The sequence below is a fragment of the Sciurus carolinensis genome, chromosome 4, assembly GCF_902686445.1.
Source record: "Sciurus carolinensis chromosome 4, mSciCar1.2, whole genome shotgun sequence".
Taxonomy (NCBI): Eukaryota; Metazoa; Chordata; class Mammalia; order Rodentia; family Sciuridae; genus Sciurus; species Sciurus carolinensis.
In genome coordinates, this window is record NC_062216.1 from 69,495,367 (window position 1) to 69,518,577 (window position 23,211).

The window sequence follows — 23,211 nt, forward strand, 5'->3', positions numbered from 1 at the left end:
ATCAAAACTACTCTAAGATTTCATCTCACTCCAGTCAGAATAGCAATCACCAAGAATACAGGCAAGGTATACTCATACATTGCTGGTGGGAATGCAAATTGGTACAACCACTATGGAAAGCAGTAATGGAGATTCCTCAGAAAACTTGGAATAGAACCACCATTTGACCCAGCTATCCCACTCGTTGGTTTATACACAAAGTACATAAAATTGGCATACTACAGTGACGCAGCCAGATCAATGTTTATAGCAGCTCAATTTACAATAGCTAAGCTATGGAACCAACCTAGGTGCCCTTCAACAGATGAATGGATAAAAAAAAATGTGGTATGTATATATTCAATGAAATATTACTCAGCTTTAAAGAAAAGTGAAATTATGGTATTTGCTGGTAAATGGATGAAGTTGGAGACTATCATGTTAAGTGAAATAAGCCAATCCCAAAAAACCAAAGGCCAAATGTTCTCTCTGATAAGCAGATGCTAATTCACAATGGGGTATCACTAGGGAAGAATAGAGTTACTGTAGAATAGATAGAGGGGAGTGAAAAGAGGGGAGGGGATATGGGGATAAGAAGGATAGTAGAATAAAATAGACATTATTATCTTATATACATATATGACTACATGACCAATGTGATTCTACAACATGTACAATCAGAAAAATGAGAAATTATACACCATTTATCTATGATATATCAAAGTGAACAAATGCATTCTACTGTCATGTATAAGTAATTAGAACAAATTTTAAAATTTTTTAACTTTTTTTTTCTTTTTTTTTAGAGAAAGGGTCTTTCTGAGTTGCCCAGACCCTCGCTAAGTGCTGACGCTGGCTTTGAACTCATCATCCTCCTGCCTCAGCCTCGTGAGCACTGGGATTACAGGCTTGTGCTATCGTGCCTGGCTCCTCATTTGTATTTTATGCACAGTAATTTTTTGAAAACTGGTTTGTATTATGAAAATTTCTGAGAAACCCTTGAATCTAGTTTCCATTCTGTACCTTATTTTTCTTGGTAATGGGAAGGATGCAAATTAATAGCAGAAGGGAGTGGCTCAGCCCTTCAAAATCACACAAAAAACAGATATAAGTGGGATAAATCATAGGTCTTAGCACAAACGCGGATGAAGAAATTAGTAAGTCCAGTTTTGTGCCTTTATGACAATAGAGCATCTATCCATTCATTCATCCAACATTCATTGAGCACCAATTACTTGGGGCCCATGCCAAGCACCTGGTTACAGTCATGAAGATGCAACTTCAGTTCTCAGGAGGCACAGGGTCTGGCAGGGTATTCAGTGGGGAAGCATGGGATTTACCCTAGGGAGAAGTATGTGACAGGAAGGACTACATAAGGCCTCATGAGCTTGGAGCAGAGGGTTGAACACACTCTCATGAAGGCAGGAGCTCTGTCTCTTTTCCTTACTGCCTTAATTCTCAGACCCCAGAGCAGTGCCTGGTGGTGTTTTCACAAATGCATGAACAAATGATGGGTCCTGCTGCTAGAAGTGATCAGTGCAAGCTACCCAATTGCTTTGTGAAAGCAATTAAGTGGCATGCCCACACCACCCTTGGCCTTGAGAATCTGCATAGAGGTGTTAAAGATGAACCTGCATTTGAGCAGGAAGTGCTTTGCACTTAGAAGGCAATATATAGCCAGTATGAATCAAGAAAGTAGGTCTTGCTGGTAATCCAGAATTCGAGGAACACTGTTGCTCCAGAGTCCTGCCAGGCCTCTGGTTTTGGAGGAAGGTTGGAGCACTCGTGCCATTGAGTATGCTGCCCTGCCGGAAGGGTTGTGACAGAGACCCCCCAAACCCTGCATGGAGTGGCTCCTGGATGGGGTGCAGCTGGACCCTGTGGAGCCAGAAAGACTCAGTGGGTGAGAGAGAGGTGGTGAGAATGAGGGGAGAAAGACAGTAGAATGAATCGAACTTCCTGTGTTCATATACGAATACACGACCAGTGAAACTCCACAGCATGTACGACCACAAGAATGGAAGTTATACTCCATGTGAGTATGATATGCCAAAATATATTCTACTGTCATGTAGAACTAAAAAGAACAAATAAAAAATAAATTTCATTAAAAAAAGAATGAGGGAAGAATTCAGCTAGCTGTGACTCAATTTAAACACTGATTCCTCAGGGGAACCTTCCTTGACATGCCACTCTGTGTCCCTCTCCCAAGGCAATCCCCCTCACTCCTAGGGCACGGCAATCGTAATGACACAGTTACGGGTTGTCTCAGTCTGTCTGTTGCTATAACTGGACACCACATTTGTAAAGAATAAAGCTTATCTGGCTTATGACTCTGAAGGTTGGGAAGCTCAATATCAGCTATATCTGTGGGGTCCTTGTCACTTGTGGGGACTCCGCTGAGTCCCAAGACCCCACAAGGGAACACATGACAAGACAGGTTACCCTTGCTCAGGTTTCTCCTCTTCTTCTTATAAAGCCACCATCCCACTGGATTAGGGCAACAACCTATGGTTTCACGTAACCTTAACTACCTCCCAAAGGTCCCACCTCCAATACCATAGGTGGATTAAGTCTCACAAATTTGACTCATGGTCAGATTTCACCATGATTTTTGGTGGGGACATTCAAACTGGAGCACTGGTATAATCAGTATTTCTTGTGTCCCCTCTCTCCATGAGAGTGGGGACTGTGTGTACCTCCTTGGTTTTTGATTCATTAGCATGGCCATGGGGATCTGGATGACCACATGGGCAACTGCCTGATGCAGTGTGTTCCTGGGCAGATGAATTCCGAATCAGGCTATGAAAGGAGCAGGAGGGAGTGGGCAGGGAAGAAAGAGTCCCTAGGAGGGTGACCATCTTTACCTCCACACTGCTCAGCCACTGCCGCACTGACAGGAACGACTGCCTGACCGTGAGATCGTACATGATGATGACACCGTCGACCTTCCGGAAGAACTGCTGGGTGATGCAGCGATACCTGCCACAGGAAGCCAGGGGTCAAGGTACACAGCCTTCCCCAGAAATCCAGGCCTCCAGGGGCAGCTCCTCACCTCTCTTGCCCTGCTGTGTCCCACAGTTGCAGGGCCACCTGGGAGTCATCCACATTCACTGTCTTCACGTGGTAATCGATGCCTGTGGGTGGAATGGGCTGGTCAGGGCTGCCCTGGGCCAGAGGCATCCTCACTTCCACATCAGGAAATGGGGACAGGGTGATATCATGTCAGGTCCAGGGTGATGACCCTCCCTGTGCAGCTCCTGGGAGGCAGCGCGGGGAAATACACAGAGCATGGGACTGGGTGGCAAGGGAAATGAGTTGATCTATCTCTGCCCTTACTTCCTGTGGGACTTTGATCCAGTCACTCAACCTCTCCCAACTACAAGCTCCTCATTGCAATGTAATTTGCAAGGTCTTTAGGGATCCTATAGGAGGATCAAGCAATACCATAATCATAAAAGCAATATGTCAGTGTAAAGACAATTGTTAGTATTCATGAATTTACTTCCCCACTGGAAAATTAAGGAGGAAAGAAGGTCCCCAAATTTCCTCCCTCCCTCCCTCCTCTTCTCCCCTTCTTTTCTCCTTCCTCCCTTCTCTACTCTCTTTCTTCTTTCAGCTAAAATCCTTTCAAAGTTTCCCTAATAAAATTCAAACACCCTGAGAGGTTGGATCATACTTTAAGATTTCCATCAGTCAATCCAAAGATGTGTGTAGAAGAGGAGGAAGCATGGAAGGAGGAGTAGATGGTTGCATTTGCCCTTGAGATAGGTTTAGAATTGCTAACCCATCACTAGGCCATTCACAATCTTCTCTCCAGGAGTGTAATGCTCCCTGGGGTCCTCTACCTCAGAGAGTGACATGCATTTTGTACCTGACAGCAGCCCTTGGATATAACAACCTCCATAAGGCCCTTCTATATTAGACAGTCCTCTCTCTTGCCACCTGTAAGAACGTTTGCAAATGCATAAAGATGTTCTGAAAGTCTTCCCTGCTTAAGTACCTGACCACAGATCTTGAGGGCATCCCCTCCCACCTTCAGAAAAGCCTGTGAGGTTCTGGCCCTGGAGGGCTCAGGAATAGAAATAGCAATAGCAGCTGGGACAGAGAGTGACAGAAGAGACCAGACAGATAATGCAGAGGCAGGAAATGGAAAATGTCATCGAGCCAGGGGCCAGTGCATTGAAATTGCTGTGAGTAGAGGAGAGGTAGAGGGTCATCCACTTCTGGAATGTCAGAACCAGCAGGGACTCTAGAAGCCCTTTGCTTCACAGGTGAGGGTGAGACAGGAGTGCATTTTTCTGCACTAAGAAATAAAGTAGAATGCTTTGTATTTTCAGAGTTTTCATTGGCCATGTTTCCATCTTCACTGTCCTTGTGACATCCACATGAAATGTACTATCTACACATACACATATGTACACGCACATGTACACATGCATGCACCATGGAGAGATGGAGTAGCGCAGCCCAGCAGCTGTGCCTTGCCCAAGCTGGCCAGCAGCTGCCATGAGGTGCAAACTCAGCTCTGAGGCTCACTGCTCTACACAGCAGTGCATCAAGCACAGGATGCCCAGTGTTTAATTGCACCCAGAAAGCCCATGTCAAGCGTTCCCATCAAAACAGATGACATATGGAAATCGGTAAGGAAGTTCCTCAAAAAACTAGGAATGGAAACATCATATGACTCAGAACTGAAGAACAGTCCCATCCTAAAGAACTAAGGTCTTAAAGAACAATCCTAAAGAACTAAAGTTACCATACTATGGCAATGTATGCATACCCATGTTTATAGCAGCACAATTCACAATAGCAAAATTATGAATCCAACACAGGCATCTGTCAAGGGATGAATGGATAAAGAAAATGTGGTATGTACACAACAGAGTTTTATTCAGAAAAATTAAATTATGTCACTTGCAGGAAAATGGACAGAACTTGAGAACATCAGGTTAAGCAAAATAAGTGAAACTCAGAAAGTCAAGGCTTGTAGATTTTCTCTTATGTGGAAGCTAGAGAGGATATAGGAAAAGAAAGGTGTGTGTGTGTGTGTGAGGGTATCTCATGAAAACAGAAGGGAGACCAGAAGAATAGAGGAAGGGGATCAGGGAGAGGGAGCAGGGACTAGGGAGGCAATGGGGGATAAAATTGACCAAATTATATTGCTATATTGTGTGCATATACAACTATGTAACAACAGACCCCACTATTATTTGTAATTATAATGTACCAATAAAAACCTGGACAGAGCCAGGCATGGTGGCACATGCCTATAATAACATGGGGTCAGAGGTCCTGTATTAAACTGATTTTAAGACCACCACCAGCTCCAAAGGTCCAGGCAGGGAACCTGTGCTCTGTGTTCCTGTCTTAGTTCCGCCATTGCCCAGCAGCATGACCATGGGGACATGACTTCACCTCATTTGGGGATGGTTCACTTTCCTCTTCTGTTAACTAAGGCAATATGGAATGTGTGTGTGGGGTGGGTAAGTTGGGTGTTTAAGATCTTTAAGTTTAGCTGTAGCAATCAGTGACCACACGGAGGTGACCTTCAGTTTGCAAGCTGTTTGGTTCCTGCATGACAGGTGAAGTCAGGAGCCACTGTCACTAGAAGTGTGTTGCAGAGGTGGTGTGAATCAGATCTGGGCTGAGGGACCCCAGAAAGGTGACAGTAACCTTTCTGGAGATGACAGGCTCACACTGTCACTGGGTAGCAGAGATGTGGAGTAGGGAGTGCCAGCAAGTTGTCGAGGAGAAAAGTCCGAGGTGGAGTTTTTCTAGGTAGTTCTCTAGAAGGATGTGGGGTGGGATAGAAATCAGACTGGTGCCAAGATAGTACAAAGGGCATTCTGTCAGGAAATGCTTTGAGAAGAATACCTTGGGCTCTCGATTGTGATCTAAAGCAGGGAGGTCGAGAACCAGCTTAGAGTCCCGGGTGCTAGCGAGTTTTAGTTTCTAATATGCAGTCTGATTGTGGACTTCAGTTTTCTCTCTTACGACAGGACAGGGCCTGAACAGCCTATTTTCAGGATTCTTTACAGCTCCAGCGTTCTACAAAACCCACCATATCATATCTCCAGGATAGCCACAGGCCCAGGCAGCTGCTCTTGAAGGAACAGGTTGGCTCCTAAGGTGGGATGGGTAGGATAACTCGAGTCACATGGCTGTATTATAGCAACTCACATTACACACAAGCCACGAGTTCAGTACACAGTGTTCTTAGGAGAGTGTGGGAAACCAGGAAGTCAGCAAGACCCTCTGATGATGGAGCCTGCAGGAGAGTCCAGTCCTTGTTATGGGGTGGGGCTGTGGCTGCTGCTCTTGACAAGTGATTGTCCAGAGCCCCGTTCCGGAGTTGGACTGCTTTGGCCTCAGCGGTGTGTGTGACTTCTACATTTCCCTATAGGAGTACTTTCTAAGAGGCTGGTGTGACATCTGCTACAGACACCGGCATAGAGAAAGGCATGTGGCATGGCAGGGAAACCAACCCGAGCGGCTGTCCTGTGTGTTTTAGCAGGGTGATTAAGGGCATTCCTGATTTGGAAACTTTGATTTTTTTCCCACTTCCTAAATTGTAGGTGTTTCCATAATTGGTCTCTTGGGAAGTGCAAATTAGTCTTTCTCTTTTTCAGAGTCTTACATCTCAGGGTCACAGGTTGGAAATGTAAATGGATCCTGATCTTGTTGACAGGAAAGGCACAGTGCTGGGAGGGGTGGCAGCAGGTCTTTGAAGGTCTGAGGCCGTCCATGCGCCTGCCTCCTACCCGTGCTGGAGCCATGACTTGACTCGGGCCCACTGCCTGGACTGACCTCCAGAGGAGGCAGGTCTGCCTCAGCACAGTCATTAATTCCTGCCTCACCACTTGGCTCAAATCACTCAGCTTATAGATGACAGAAAACTGAAGCTCCAAAAGGGATCATGTCCTCTCAAGGTCACACGGATGGTCAGTGGCAGAGCTGGGAGGAGGACTCAGGACTTCTGATGTCTCACTGAACCTCCACAGCCTTTCCTGCTTGCACCAACCTCTCCTGGCTCCAGGGCAGAGAAGCATCCCTATCATCCACCAGGTACCAGTGCATACAACTTGATATTATTGGAGGGCAATAATATCCCCCAGGTGGAACGGGATAGAAGGTGTGTTCAGGGGGTAGGGAATAGTATTAACCAACTGACAGGAATGCAAACAGGTCTCTTAACCTCTCAGGGCCTCGGTTTCCTGATCTGGCTATTGTGCTGATAACAATAACTGTCCCCTAGGGTTGCTGGGAAGATAGACTGAAATGATAAATATAACAGCCCTTGATCAATACTCAGATCATATAAATACATTAAGTACAGTTGGTTTCACAGTCAGCTTAAATAGTACATGGTAGGCCTTCAATGTATTTATCTTTGGTTGAGTGATTCAACTTGGAAGCTAAAAGGTCAGTATGCCCTTGGGTCTTGCCACGTATTCCAATGTGCTGTGCTACTTAGGGCAAAACAATTAATAGCCTCTATTTAAATAAAATATTATCTGAGAGTGGGAACATATCCAGCCATGATCATCCATTAATGCTAAGCCTAATGAACTTCCACAATTAATTCCAGCTGTCAGGGATGGGATGTAGGACAGGTAAAATTCAATTGGTAAGTGAAGCTGTCCAGAGCACTCGTGCACACACACACACACACACACACACACACACACACACACTTGACTTGCATGCACTTGGAGGGGCAAAGCAAGGAAGTATCAGGCCCCTCTCAAAGGCAGAGGAGTGTGGTGGCAGGGTGTGAGTCCCTGGAGAACCCCTGGTCAGTCCTGAGGGAACATGAAGATTCAGGGTCCTGCTGAAAACAGGAAAGGAGTCACACAATGTGGTGGGAGCTCATAGAACAAAAGAGCCCCAAATCCATCTTTGCCAACTTTTTCCCCTTAAGCCCAGGGCTGGTTGATGGAGAGTTCAGGGATTCCATCACACACAAATGAGCTCAGCAGCCAGCAACGTGTCAGCCCCTCCCAGCCCACCACTGAACACAGCAGACACTAGTGTCCCTACCAGCCAGTCCCACTGGCCTCCTGTGGGCTCCTAATCCCTCTCAGGGACAGAACTCACCCACAGTGGCCGCCATGCCTGGGGAGAACTGTTCTTCACAGAACCGCCTGAGGAAGGATGTCTTCCCTACCGCTGAGTTGCCCACAAACACAATCTTGAAGAGCCGGTCTGGGGTGGAGGGAGAGCTTTCCTCCTGCTGAGGGCAGACAGTCTGGTCACCTGCTGAGCATGTCCACGAGCCCCTGCTGCTGCCTGGACTCACCCTTCACCTGTCCCTGCTGGGCTCCACAGGAGATTAGTACTGGGGCAGTCACTCCAGACTCAGAATGCAGTTAGTGCCTGGCTCTGGCATGGAGGCTCCTTATAGCATGAGTAGAAGGGAGGAGAAATAGCCACCAACCAAGGGAAGGCCCACGTGCTGTGAGCCAGGGAGGAGGCAGGTGTGGAAGCAGACAATTAAAGCACAATGCTCCAAGAGTTCTGAGAACATAGAGGAGGAGCCAAGGGTTCAGAGAGCAGGGTTTAACAGAGGAGCCAGGAAGCCTCTATGTGTGGAAGGACACACTGGGGCATTTGCAGGGAGAAAGAGAGACGGAAAGAAGAAGGCCTCTTCTTTGGCAGGGGTACAGAGATATCCCTGTTTGCCCTGCCCTTGAAAGCCTGGATGGAAGGAGGACACTCTTGCCTCCCTGCACGTGGCTCTTCTGTCTCATCTCATCAGCTTCTGTGTAGGAATCACCATCTTCCTCTGGTAACAATGCTTGCCCACTCGGTAAGTTGGGAGGTCCCATGATGCTCCCAGAGGCAGCCAATAATGGTGCGCTTCTCCCTGACCCACAGAGGGACAGAGCTGGTAGCCAACCTGCCTATCAGCTTTCGACATTAAAGTGGAGAAACAGGATAGATTTGCTCTAGGACACAAAGTATGTAGGTGGTGGTATAAAGAGTGACCTTCCTGCATGGTGTCCCTTCTGCTGAGGGGTCAGTCCTTCCAAAGCACAGCTTGTTCTCCTGAGCCTTACCTGCAGCCCAGCTTAGCCCTGCCTGACCAAAGGAGGAGCTCTTTGGAATCTATTTAAAAGTGGATTTGAGGGGAATTATCTGCATTCATTGAGCAAATACTATAATGGAGTAGCAGCAGTACTTGAGATTCAGAGAAAAGCCATTAACGACCTTTTGGGGAGAAATCACTTTCATGCAGTACTTAGGAAGAAATTCAAGGTCAACTACAGGAATTTATGCTAAAATTAAAAGGAAAAAAAAAAAAGGAAACAACTCGCACTCAAAAATTATGCTGCCTGCCCCATTTTCTTTATTCATGCATTGCACAGGGCACTGGTACTCTGCCAGTGTCTTATCCCTGTACCTCTAATTATCATTTGTTTGAGAGTAAAACATAGTGCACCCATCTGTTTATCCCCATGTGGAGAACATGAAGCTCAGGAAGAAGGAGGAGGTCCTGGTGGCAGAGGCATTGCCTGACCCTTAACCCTGCAGCCCCCACCCCTCTCCCCTGGGAAGAGGGCCTTTTTTGCAGGTACACAAACATAAACACATAGATGGTTCGGCTTCAGGCAGGGCTCACCTGGTTAGGGCAGTGACCTACTGCTCATGTTCAGGCACTGAACCTGCTGTCCCTTCTGAGGGACAGTCCACCTGCTAGGTGACAGGGAACTGGACTATAGAGCCTAGAAAAAGGAAACCTCAGCTGGTGGATAGGAGGTGTGCTCCCTCATACATGCTTTTTTAAAAAAAGAAACTTCAAAAAATAAAAGTAATGTGCTAATTTTTTAAATTAGGAAATATAGAAAAGTAGGGAGAAAAACAATAATTCCTCATAATCTACCCTACCACCCTAAAATATCACTATTCATATTCTGATGCATTTCTTCCAGCCCCTTTTCTAGATAGATATATGAGTATATGATTTATATAAGGAGATTTGAGTTATGTAATATATAATTATATGTATATTATATATTACATAATGTATATTATATTTATATGTAATATATATAATTATACATACTATATGTATGATACATAGTCATATCCTCTTTTGTCATAGTTTTCCCTTTTTCTTTTTTTTTTTTTTGATACCAGGAATTGAACCCCGGGGTATTAACCACTGAGTCACATCCCCATCCCTTTTTAAAAATTTTAAATTTTGACACACTGTCTTGCTAAGTTGCTTAGGGTCTTGCTAAGTTGCTAAGGCTGGCATTGAACTTGTGATCCTCCTGCTCAGCCTTCTGAGCCACTGGTATTACAGGCATGTACCACTGTGCCCAGCTGTAATTTTATTCTATTTTATCATAATTATTGTTATATATATTTCTTTGAGTTGCTAAAATTTTTTGAAAGTGTGATTTCTAACAGCTGTATACTATTCTATTAAATTAATACAGTATAATTTATGGTTTCAACTATGTGCTATTTTATTCTATTTATTTATTTATTTGGTACTAGGAATTGAACCCAGGGATGCTTTACCACTGAGCCACATCCCCAGACCTTTAAATTTCAGAAAGGGTCTCATTAAGTTGCTTAGGGCCTCACCAAGTTGTTGAGGCTGGCTTCGAACTTGTGATCCTCCTGCTTTAGCCTCCTGAGTTGCTGGCTGTAATCCTGGCTACCATGTGCTATTTTAAGTAACACATTCTTGACTTAAATCTTTATCCAATTTTGGTTATTTTCTCTGAAAAAAGTGCTAGAAGCAGAGGGCTGGTTCATGAGGTTTGATGTTTTTTAAGCTCTTCTTTTCTATTGGCTACCATTTTACACCTCCCCAGGCTTGTGTGGCAGGGCCTGCCTCACAGCAGCCTCCCAAAGGGCAGACTCTCTGACACTATCGTGTGGCTTCTAGTAAACCATGTTTCCTCTTCACTGCAGTTTCTATTCCAGCAAAATGGCAGCACGGACTCACAGGGAGAGCACAGATGTGAGAGAGCTCCTCCAGAGGAGTTACAAAATGTGACCCTTAAAAGTGCATTCTCCATTATGCTAAGAGCCCAGCAGAGGGGCTGCGCCTCTCCCTTTAGGGCTCTTACTTTCCCATCTGTGGAGGGGGGAGAAAGCATTTCTGACAGGCCGCATCAGATAATGCCTCAGCAGATTTGCAAGTCTAGATTTTTTCTTTACTCCTGTCTCCTGACCTCTTGAACATTCACATTTTGGAGGAATACCAAGGGCCCTTTAAACATCAGTTATGCCCACTGCAAAGCCCGTGCAAGTCTGCACATTCAAGGGGATGTGGCTGGGCATGTTGGAGGGAGGGGCCCCACCACGTGGGTGCTGCCCAGCTGCCCACTTTTTCCTTGTAGTAGAACCTGCAAAGGGGTGAGATGTAGGCACGCACCCCAGACCCCAAATGGCAACCAGTGTCAAGAAGTTCAGTGGTAATGACTTCTTGCACTTTGTTATGACATTTTAAAAACTGTTTCAGAGGGTCAAGTAGAGAATGAGGACCCGAGCAGTTTATTTTGAGACTTTGGTCATAAAGGAGGAGAAGGATATCATTACCATGAGCCAGAGAAAAACTTTTCATGTGGTCTCTTTTCTCCCTGCAGAATTTAGCAGGCAACCCGGTCAGGGCTGGGGGTGGGATCACACTGATAGGGACCAGCAGGCTAGACATTTGAGAATAAAGGGTGATTAGATTATTAAAACCTAAGAACTAAGAGAAAATCAATGTTATGCACCCTTTTTTTTGGTACTGGGGATAGAACCTGGAATGCTTAACCACTGAACCACATCTCCAGTCCTTTTAAAATTTTTATTTAGAGACAGAGTCTCACTAAGTTGCCGAGGGCCTTGCTAAATTGCTGAGGCTGACTTTGAACTCTCAATCCTCCTGCCTCAGTCTTCTGGGCTGCTGCAATTATAGGTGTGAGCCACTTCACTCATGGTATGCATACTTTCTAATGCAGGGATTGACTCTGCCAATAGCAGTAGCAATCTGCAACTTTGAATGTATCTGATAGTTTTTTTTCATTCCTTTATTTGTTTAATTTTTTCATTTGCAAGGATCTGATGTTGTATGCTAAGAGTTCAGCAGAAGGTCTAGCTTAAGTAGGTGCTCAATAAATGTTTTGGATCTGAATCAGAAGAGAGAGAAAAGGTTTGAGAATGAGGCAAATAACAGTTACAAACGAAATCTATCAGGACCCCTGAGTCTCTCTGCATGACATTCAACTAAGTAGGGAAAGGTGGCATTTATAAGATACTAATGTGGTAAAGCAGGTGACCTTCTGAGTGCTCCATGGGGCTCCTGGGCTCAAAGGCAAGGGACAGAGCATAGGAGTGAGGTCTCCAAACCAAGGTGTGCTGTGCCCTTACCTTACAGAGGGCTTCTTTGCCAACGGGTTGTCCTCTGGGAGTTGTGGGGGTGAGTTCCAAAGGCGTGGCCTGTTGGATTTGTCCCTCTTCTGCCTGTTCAGAGTCTTCCTCCTCTTCTGGGCATTTGCTCAGTGGCTGCTCAGAGCCACCACCCAGGAGCTGGGGTAGGGGGTCTTCCTCAATAGAGATGATTCTACGGAGTGCCCGGCGGGGTGGACCCCCAGCCGCTGTCTCCTCAGTCCCTGACTCCTCTTCTGTGAGGGGATATCCACTCAGGCCCAGGGAGCTCTTCCTCCTCTGCAAGCCAAACACATCTTCCTCCTCCTCTGACTGGCTGTTGGGATGGGGAAGAAAGACATGTGGAGGATATCAGAAAGCCTATTAATACAGAAGCTGGAGGGCGGCCTGATGGCTTTTGTGTCAGATCGCTGAAGAGCACCCTGCCTTTGGAGAAGAGAACTCCAGGAAAGGAAAGAAAAACAACAAATCCATTGTTCTTCAGCTCCTTCCTGCAACACACTCAAACTGAGGGCCTGAGGCTGAAGATGAAGGCAATTGTTACCAGGTATTGACTAAGACGCAGGTAAGACCATACCGACCGAGGCCCCCACCTCTTGGAGTGCTGGGCTCAGTCAGCGACCAAAGCAAAAATGACACAAATAAACACATTTTTGCAAACGGAGTGAGGCCTATGAAGGAGAAGGTAGTGAAGAAAGGAGATTCCAGACTCAGACGAAAGCACCCCAGATTAACAATCAGGTGCCAGTTTCTGCTCCCAGCATCAGCTATTATTAACTACATGTCCTTAGTTAAGGCACTTCAGCTCCTCCAGCCTCCACACTTCTGCCCCACCTCTGCTTCATGGATGAGATGATGCCAAAAAAACAGGCATGTCCACACAGCCTCCCTCAACAGTGTGAGGGTACCATTGCCCCGAGAGAACCCCCACCCCCCATAGCAGATGTTTACCAGTCAGAGGCAGCTGCCCCTTGAGAAGGGGCTTTGGGTCAGAAGACATATCCATCCCTTTCTTTCCTCTCCCTTTGTCTTTCTGTGTCCCTGGAAATCAGAGCCAGGAGTAAGTGGATCTAAGTGCATAACTGGGCAACTGGAATGTAGAGTCAATGCATGTTCACTGAAAGGCTGTATATTTTCAGAATTGTTTTTGTTTGTTTGTTTGTTTGTTTTGCAGTGTTGGGGGTTGAATCTGGGGCCTTGCACATGCTCAGTAAGTGCTCTACACTGAGTTACACACCAGCACTTTGGAAGGTTTTGAGAGCAAAGGTCTCACAGATCCTCCTGAGCATAGGAGTTTCTTAAGGTCTATGTGAACAATTAAAGGTGAAAATTGTCTTAGAGTGGATGGAAGTTTGATAGGGAAGACCTTATATCCAAAAACAAATCACACACACACACACACACACACAGAGACACACACATAAGAATTAGAAAAGAGAGTGGAAAAGGGTAAAGTAGTGAGGTGACACAACCAATGAAGAAAAGCAAAGGACACAGGATATACAGAATAGAGAAACATTTTTTATTTTGCTCCCTGGCTTATAATATTTATTATTCCTAAGAACCAACAGTGGGAAGGAAAAGAAAACTGAAATGCACATATCACCGTTCTAAAGTTAACTGCATTCTGAAAGATGAATTAAAATACAGTTCTTGCTCACAGCAGTGATGAATTGGTTTGGATTCCTTGATAGAAAATAAGAGATCTGTAGCAATTCAAGCACCTTTCCCTCTCCTTATAAAATCAGTTTTAAATAAAAACCAACTGGCTTCTTTCCAACATACTTCCTCTATATGCTATCAAGCCTGTTAACTGGTTGTCTAATGCAGAACACAATAAGTGTTCTGTCCATTTTCATCAACTTATTTACACATGGGTGAATATTTGTGTGCACATGTGAGCAAATGTGCCACACATACACAGCAAGTTTTTTTCAAAGGCCTTGCAACCAGAAAAGAAATAGCCACTTAGACCCTATATTGTAACATTTCTTGGGAAAAGCTTTTTATTTGGGAATTTCTTAAGCCCTCTTGACATTCTATAAAACTTCAGCTTAGCGTGATCAAGTTCATTTCTGGTTTTGCCACCAAATGCTATCTGCCAGCAGTAGAGAGAGTAGCTACTTCTGCCAAGGTCTGCATTGGAATTTAGAGTTCACAATTTGTTGCTTATTGGATTATTGTCCCTTTCCTTTACTCAACTCTAAGCTCACTGAACAGAGATGGATTTATTTTTCTCACCACTGCATATCTAGTTCATAGCACAATACCCTGCACATAGTAGGCACTCAAAAATATTCACTAAATCAGCATTTAATAATGAATATTAACGATGGGACCTCCCATCTAATTTCCTTGGAGCCTTTAAGAATTCAAAAGAATGTCTGGTATGGAGAACATAATCAGTAAGGCCTGTGGAATCAATCAATCAATGAATTCTTTCAGTTCTGAGGAACCAACAGGGCAACTACTATTATAGAAATTTTGTTCCCAAATTGTATCTCATTATTCAGCTATTTAGAGAAGGAATTCATGATGATCAGAGTCAAAGATTTTACTGATGAGCTGATCTACATTCCCAAAGTCACTTTCCTTCTGCACATCTTTTTATTTCATGCTTGCAATCTTCATCGTCTTCTACATGAGCAAGTTCACAGACTTTCTTCCTGGATCTGATACTGAAGGATCTGACTGCCTCTACCTCTCTGTGGCCATCAATGTGTGCCTCTACCTCTCTGTGGCCATCTATGTGTTTGCAGCATATGCCAATGCAAAAAGAGGAGTGGGCAGGGGACTGGCTTGACTCTGTGAATGAGTAATAAGCCAACTCGTTGAGTACTCAAACTCAATCATGTGCTTTCCAACAGCAACAAAACATGTTATCTTTAAGTTAGTTAAATATGAATCATTGAAATGCTCTGACAAAGCCCCAATCTTGTGTATACGAGTTCAACTAGAATATATCAAAATAGATTCTACGATCATGTATAACTAAAAAGAACAAATTAAAAAAAATAGTTCAGTAGAGACTCCATGACCTTTACAGCCAACACAGTCAAGTTCCTGTAAAACCATGCATATCCATTCTGCTCAACAGACAACAAAGCATCGTCCAGCTGCCCTCCATCTCTCTCTTCCTTGAATTCCTCTCCCTGTCCTCACTCTCTATTCATCTGCACACCCTTCAGTCCTTCATAGGTTCACACCAGGGTGGGTAGCCTCCAAACATAATGGCCTGTCCCAGGGGTTCGCTTTGTGTGGATGTGATAATAGGAAGAGTTATGCCCTCGAAGAATCAAGGAGAGTGCATACAGCTGACCTCAGGCCTTCCCACCAGGATCATATCTCAAGGGGCCAATCTGCACTGAGTGGAGGCCCAGAACTGGCTCCCAAAGAGTGACAGATGAATGAACAGACCAAGGAGTACATGGTGACTTACCTTCTAAGAATCCCTCTGCCATCTACATATTTGCCGATCACAGAACCAGATCTCTGCTTCCAGTTTGCCTTGGGGGCAGCCGTGTTCGCCTTGGCTGCCTTTTCTTTCTGTAGAATCACAAAAGGTCTGAGATCCATGCCTGTGGGTTTGCCCCACTGCTTGAACAGAAAAGGGTTCAAGGTTCCCACCTCCTAGGTCAGGCTCTAGACCAGATTGGAGTAAGCCAGGACACTTCCTGGCCTCTCTGTTACCATTCTTTCCTTCTCCGCTTTTCCAACATCTCCCACCAGAATTCCTCCATCTTCTTTCCAATAGTCTAATCAAATGAACGAATAATTCTGAGCCTAGTGTCTACATAAAAAACTTCTGTGCATTTTATTTTATTATTTTCTTTCTTTTTTTTTTTTTGCAGTGCTGGGCATGGAACCCAGGACCTAACACATGTTAGGCAAGTGCTCTACCACTGAGCTGTACTCCCAACCCCTTTCTGTGCATTTTAAATCACACTCTAAACCCTCCTTGCTTCCAAAGGCTCCAATATGATGAGAAAGTGACCAGCCCAGAGGGTCAATTAACCCAGTCCATCACTCTATTCATGACTCCTATGATACTGTCGAATTTTTCAGATCTTTTGTAGAAGCAGGTTGGGCATAGATAAATTGCTCAAACATCTGTAACACAGAAATTGAGTGCAGTGGAGGCTTATAATCTCCTTTGCCAAGGTTCCCCAACAGATGTCTTCCAGGAGATGGGTTGTTGGTGGTGGGGGTTAGATCACAGGAAGACTCTCTCATTAATCAGTCATCCCATGATTCCCAATGATCCTTAATGAGGGCAAGAGGTGCTGCAGGCTCCCAGGGCCCCTGAAGGTATGGTTTTAATGATGCCAAATGAATTTTTAATTATTATTCACATCGACAGGATTTTATCTCTCTTTCTTCAATCTCCCACGGGAGTTCTTCATCCTATCCCCTTTTCAAAGCAGAATGAGTTTGGCAGGTAAAGGGAAGTGAGGTCAAGGGAGTAGGATGACATTTGGTTGGAAGTTTAAAAAAAATCACTGTTAGTTCTAAAACAATTATGACCATTATCATCATCAAGCAAACCTGTGTAGGCTTAAGCCTTGCTCTGATAGTACACACAGGTGGCAGAGATGTTTGCTGCCGGTCGGGAATATCAACAAAATGATGGTATTACAAGGTCCCTCAGGGGCTGGCAGTTATAAACCAGGTTGGGACCAATTCAGGCAATCTAACTGCCTTAGGCTGACCATAATTAGGTCACGGTCACTGTTCTGCCAAAGGTCCAGCACCCATCACTCTCTTTCCAGTAATTTTTCTTGAAAACTTCCAGAACATGGGAAGAAAAAGGAATAGGAATTCTCTTTCCTCATGTGACAGTTGGTCATGGTCCAAGGTGGTTAATGACTTTCCTAGGAACACACACAGAATTTGTAGTATGATAATCCCATAATTAAGAAGACAAGTCAGTCAATCATGCCCTACTTTTCTTCCCTCAGAGGATTCAGTGGCAACTTTCTAAAGGGAAAGATGAGCAGGGGAGCATGGAATACTAGGTTTTGTTCTGTGTGACCCACAGTGAAGATCTCTAAATAAATATAGGATTTTATGTTATTTGGGAGTAACGTATATAGGTATGGTGCTCAGGATGGAAGAGGAGGGGTCCCCTACAGAGTAGCAAAACTGCCACATAAAATGGAATATGTATATAGCAATACACACACTTTTAATTTATTCTATGACAGTGTAAAAATGCAAAATTTAAAGAAAAGGAAGAAACTGAGCATTTTGACTTAAAAGTGATAATGACATTTCAACTGCACCATCTCACGGAAGGAACTATCATTTCTGCATCCAGGAAATGTGTAGCCCACCCAAATTATTGTTGTGCCAAGAGGAAAGTGTGTTACTTCATGGAAAATTCACACACTGTTACCCCGGGAGTTCACCTTGCATTTTTATTATTCGCAAAACACCTTAGGCCATAGTCCTGCCCACATCCAAAGGATCAAACTCATCACAAGTGTCTGGACCATCTTGGTTCAGTCCTGGCAAGGATCTGGTTGCCCTGGACCACCATCTTTATCTCCCACTGTTCCCACCCACAAGGGGCAATAGCCAATTACCTGAAAACTTATGTCCCGTTCATCCCGAAGGTGTTTGTTCCTTTCCCTGTGGACAGTAAGGGGAAAGGCATTCAAACATGGGTTTGTAGTTGATAGACCCAGTGGTAGCCAATTTATTGGTCAGACGTGTACAGGGGAAGACCTATATGGAGGTTCCAGGGACCGTGAATCTCTTTCCTAAGGAATGTGCTTAAAGACAGAGGAGAGTTTGTATGAAAATTAGCTGAGAGGAAACGAGATGAGACCGAATGACTTGTGGCCCCACTGCTCTTCAGGCTCATGCCAGGTCTCCATCACTAGGGGCTCCTTCTGCCCTGGGCTTGCTATGGGGCTCCCCTCTCTGAACCATTCATTCATTCCTTCTAATGTCTCCTGAGCATCCACTACTTCCCAGGCACTGTTCTAGCTATCAAGGTCACATCAGTGAACAAAACACCAAGTTCCTATCTCAGGGAACTTGTATGTTAGTTAGGGGATAATTGCTATTGAGAAGATAAAATGGGAAAGTGGAAAGAAGAAGGTGGCATGCTATTTCAACTAGAGTGGTCAGAAAAGGCCTTGATGATAAGGCAACCTCTGAGCAGAGACCTGAAGGAGAGGAGAGGAGCTAGGCTGGTGTCTGGGGAAAACATTCCAAGCAGAGCAGAACAAGGCAAAACCTTGAGTTGGAATATAGCTGGTGTGTGTGAGAAACAGGGTAGCATAAGGGTGCTCAAAGGGAGAGAAGTTAAGAGACGAGGTTCCAGAAAAATGTGTGTTGGGAGGCTGCCCATGAACAGCCTTGTGGACCACTGTAAGAACTTTGAGTTTTATTTCAAATGAGATATGCAATCATGGGGTAGGGATGGGGTAGATGGCAGAGGGTGTCAGAGTCTGATTCTAGCTTTAACAAGGGTGGGACTCTGAGAATGGACCAATGTTTTTAGTGAGGTTGAAGCCATTGGTGTCTTGGATAAGAACTATTTCAGTGGAACAGTGGCAGAAACAGAAGATGGTTAAGAATATGAAGCAAAGAATGCAAACAGTAAAGGAAAATGACTCTTTTGAAAGTCATAAAGGGGTGGAAGAAATGGATAGTAGCTGGATGTGGAAGAGAAGACAAAAGATGTTAACTACAAAATATTAGAGTATATTTGTAGGTCTCTCCCCAAAAGAGAAAGAAATGACAATGGAAGAGAATGAGAACAAATAGTCCTTGAGGAGGTGAGATGGGGTAGGATCAATTCTAGAACACAGACTTGGAGCAGGGGTGGGGTGGGGTGGTCTCTGCTATGAGGGCCTCACCCACCACAGTGGAGAAGAAGGCAGAGACATGGGCACAGTTTGGCCCAGGAGCAAGTTCTCTCTTGTGTAATAGTCTCTGAACCAGGAGCCTAAGCATGCAGGAGGAAAGAAGAGCTGGAGTTTTAATGAAAGAGGAGCGGGGGATGAGTAGACTTGTGTGACTGCAGGATGCCCTTGAGGTTACTGTTGGCAATTTCATCTATTAATGCAAGAGGTCCAGAAGGTGAGCAGGTGACCTCAAAATGTCTTGCAGTGCTGTGATTCTGTTACTCATTGGACCAGTGGCCTCTGAACCAATGCACACTTTTGAAGGAGAAGGGCAGGCACAGTGATGGTCAGGTCCCAAATGCAGCCATTTATTGGATATTACTGTGGACAAGGCCCTCTACTAAGTGTGCTATAAACTATAGGAACAGACTTCAGGCAGGCAGCAGGAATGGCAACCAAGGCACCTGACCTCCACTTCCCCTGGTCTTGCAGAAAACACTGGGAATATGCTGGGGTTGTTTTAGTTACCTGCAGGTGAGCAGATACAGCCAGAGCCTTTGGGACAAGTCAGATGCAGGGGCGTGGAGGGTATTTTGTAAACTCTGAGACTGGCCAAATGAACTGCTCATGTCAGAAGAACCCTCGCTCTGTGTAGCCAGCAGGTAAGAAGACATGCTCCTGGATAGGGACTTGGGGACCTAGGATGCCACCCCTTAAGCTATGCTGTTTCCTGCTTTGTGTAGCCATCTCCATGCAGAAGTTTCAGTATTTAAAGAAATGCTACATTCTTTATATGTATCTGTTTTGGCCCACACCATTACCCTGTCATGATTCTTTTTCGCCTGTGTGTCTTCTTCAAAGACACCTGTGAGCTAGGTAGGAGAAAGTTAAGACTCCAGCTGCTTAAGTCACTGACCAAGGTTACACAAGACCGTGAGGGGCAGTGTCTGGAACCAGATCCAACTCCAAGGTGCTTGCTCCCCAGCCACTGCCCTGAACATACTTGTGTTTGCCCCCATTCATGTTAGGATGGCAGCCCTCCTCACACGCCAGTTGCAGATCCCTCCCCGAGGCCCACCCCTGCTGCCCTCCCCTCCCCACCCCAGGCATTGTCTCTCCCCTGGATTCCTGGTGATTTCACTGTCATGGAAAAATCTGCCCCAAGACATTATAACATACCTGGGAAGTAATTCAAAACCATGTATGCTTTAAAAATCAGGACCCAAAGCCCTTCTGATTTATGGCTATGCCAGAGGGGACCAGCAGGTAGCAGGTACAGCAACACAGAAACCTCAGAGGCAAAATTGAAAATTCCATCTTTCCCCATGTGGATTTTTCTTTGCCTTTTCCTTTTCTTTCTTCCCTCCCTCCCTTCCCCTTCCTTCCTTCCTTCCTTCCTTCCTTTCCTCCCTCCCTCCCTCCCTCCCTCCCTTCCTTCCTTTCTTCCTCATTCCAGGCCAGTGAACTTTGGATTTATTTCAGTGAGTTTTTAGAAAGCTGAGAAAACTCCTTTCTTGGCTGTTTGTGTTAACTCATTCCACAAACAGAAGCTGAATACAACTGAACAAAAAGAATCACCCTGTTATGGATTTCAATTCTGGCTCATCAGTGAGGAGCTATGTCGCTTATGGTAAATTATTTCATTTCTCTAATATCAATTTCCTCATCAATGAATCACTGGGTTAACAATTGCCCTACTTGCCTAACAGCTTTGTTGAAGATGAAAGAGATAATGTATCTAGTATAGAGTAGTTGCTCAATAAATCCAGTTCTAGTCCTACTTGAGCAAGCACTATGCACAGTACAGTGAGGGACACCAACAATGAGACAGAGCATATCCACAAAGAAGAGCAAACTGTACAGGGAAATGGGAACGTGTGCAAAAGGACCCATCACAGGGTGGGTAGTACTCAGTTCTAAACCATACACTGGAGACCAGGGGAATGAGGGCAGTCTCTTAGCATGGATGTTTCCCCAGCACATAGGCAGTGAAGAACTGCCAGACTGGCCCTCCGACCTGAGGCTTCTGGGATGTGTCCCACACGCACCTTAGGAAATCCAGCTGCTTCAGGAGCCCAGACTTTTCCCGCTGGAGGCTCTCTGTCACATGGTACACTTCCCTGAGGAGGAGGCAGACACAGATTGTGATGAGCATGATGAGCGGTGGCCATCAGGGGAGGGAAGTGGGTGATAAGGTATGAGGCACTGTGCTGAAGTTAGAGGGCAGGGGCCCTCACACCAGAAATCAGAGGCACAGCCTGCACTGGAGGCAGAGCAGATGGAAGAATATGCCTTCCCTTGCAGAGCAAGTACCTTGTGCAGGTGTTTAGTATAGCCATCAGCTGGGCTACTCGTCCAGACGCCCTGTTTGAACACGAGACCATCCATGTTTTAAAGACAGGGACAGTCAGCTTGATGACTCTCTTGAGGTCACACAGACAACCTGCATCTGAGCAGGGTCCTCACCTAGACCTCTGTCCCCAACCTTCTCATTCCAGGTCGCATGCCCGGGTGGCTGAAGGATGCCTGTACCATTGTTTCAAGCTTCAAACCATCCTGCCCTACTCAGACTCTAGGGAATTGGAATTAATCTTCTCCAGCCTGACCTTGGATGGTGAGAGCAGAACTTGCATGACCCCATGCATTCCACCAGATGATGGTTTTGTTTGTTTGGGGGGGCTCTGGAAGAATCCTTTCCCCTCTTCCACCTTCCCCTCCAAATCCCCAATCTTTTCTTAGATAACTGGAATTTTTCCACTGTTGGGCATTCATTTCTTGACAGGGTTTTTAAATCTCTAGCTATAATGAAGATTTTGAATGCATCAATTGAAATCACTCATTTATATCAGAGTGTGAGTCTGTCAGTCATATCAGGACTGTCAAGAAAGGGGGAGAGAGAGAAGGTGAGAGGCTGATACACAGGACTACTACAAGGCAACCCAGACTGGGAGACAGGGCCCGGGCCCTACAGGCTCAACTCCAGCCTGGCTGCCTGGCCGGAGACATGGTCCACAAATCAAAGCAGGAAGAAGAAAGGAGGCAGGAAGTAAATGAGGTGAGGGGGAGGGGAGAAATAAGGAGGAGAGAGGGAGGAAGAAAGGAGGGCAGATGGGAGGGAAGGTGGAAGAGAGGGAGGGAGGAGGGAAAGAGGGAAGGAAGGAATTGGGGAGGTCTTCAGCATCACTCAGAAAGGAAAGGGAAAGAAAAAACTAAAGCAGAATTGGGTGACATTGGGAAACTTGCTTAACTTCACAGTTTTGCCTCCATCTTTTCCTCTGTACTTTGAACCATGGCTTAGAAATTTTTAAATCGCTCTCCAATCTAACCACAAAGGTCCAGAGTGCACACCTCCGGACCACAGCACAGCTTTTAGTGTAGGAACATCCTACAGCCTGATAAATGCATCACTTTTGGCAAGCAGTCAGGACTGCCTGGCCTGTGTTCACTGGGCTGAGAGGACAGTCACCCCTCTGCTATCCTGTTGATGTCATTGCTGAGGGTGACAACAGCACTAGCAGGCTGGGTCCACAGGACTGTCCTGCCAAACACCTAGTAATCGGATTCCTTAAGAGGTATTGTGTTCTCTTTTTCCCCCTTTATGGAATAATTATGAAGTCACTCTATGAAATAACAGACTGAATCAAATTTCAAGTTCACCTCAGACAATCCTAATTAAGCAGTAAAACTTCTCTGGCTCCTACAGAGCCGCAAATTCCTCACATTTTATTACCAATTATATTTAATTTCAACTTAAGGGAAAACAATGTATTTCCCATTATCCAAATCGGGTCCCTGAACTCCGGTCTAGGACTTTGCTCTGATTAGCACGATGTGTGCAGATCTGCCTGTTCCTCTCTTGGTGCCCTGGGAGCTGCCAATTTCCTGTGCCTGGCTCTACAGTTCTCCCACCCCAGCCCTGGCTCCAGTCTCTCTCCAGAGACAGCCTACAGCAAACAGTTTGTCCCCTACTAAGGAAAAA

At 45.3% G+C, this 23,211-nt stretch overlaps 1 protein-coding gene across 2 annotated transcripts in view; it reads right to left on the reverse strand.

Moving 5' to 3' along the window:
- The window catches only part of Cracr2a (calcium release activated channel regulator 2A), a 131,670-nt gene that overhangs the window by 19,240 nt on the left and 89,219 nt on the right, over positions 1–23,211 (reverse strand). For both annotated transcript variants that reach the window (XM_047550077.1, XM_047550076.1), the window contains exons 10-16: positions 21,281–21,352; positions 17,961–18,006; positions 15,815–15,921; positions 12,358–12,691; positions 8,080–8,215; positions 3,035–3,116; positions 2,847–2,961 (exon numbers count right to left, since the gene is read on the reverse strand). In XM_047550077.1, the coding sequence (XP_047406033.1) occupies positions 2,847–2,961; positions 3,035–3,116; positions 8,080–8,215; positions 12,358–12,691; positions 15,815–15,921; positions 17,961–18,006; positions 21,281–21,352 (892 nt within the window). The remainder of the gene's footprint in view (positions 1–2,846; positions 2,962–3,034; positions 3,117–8,079; positions 8,216–12,357; positions 12,692–15,814; positions 15,922–17,960; positions 18,007–21,280; positions 21,353–23,211) is intronic.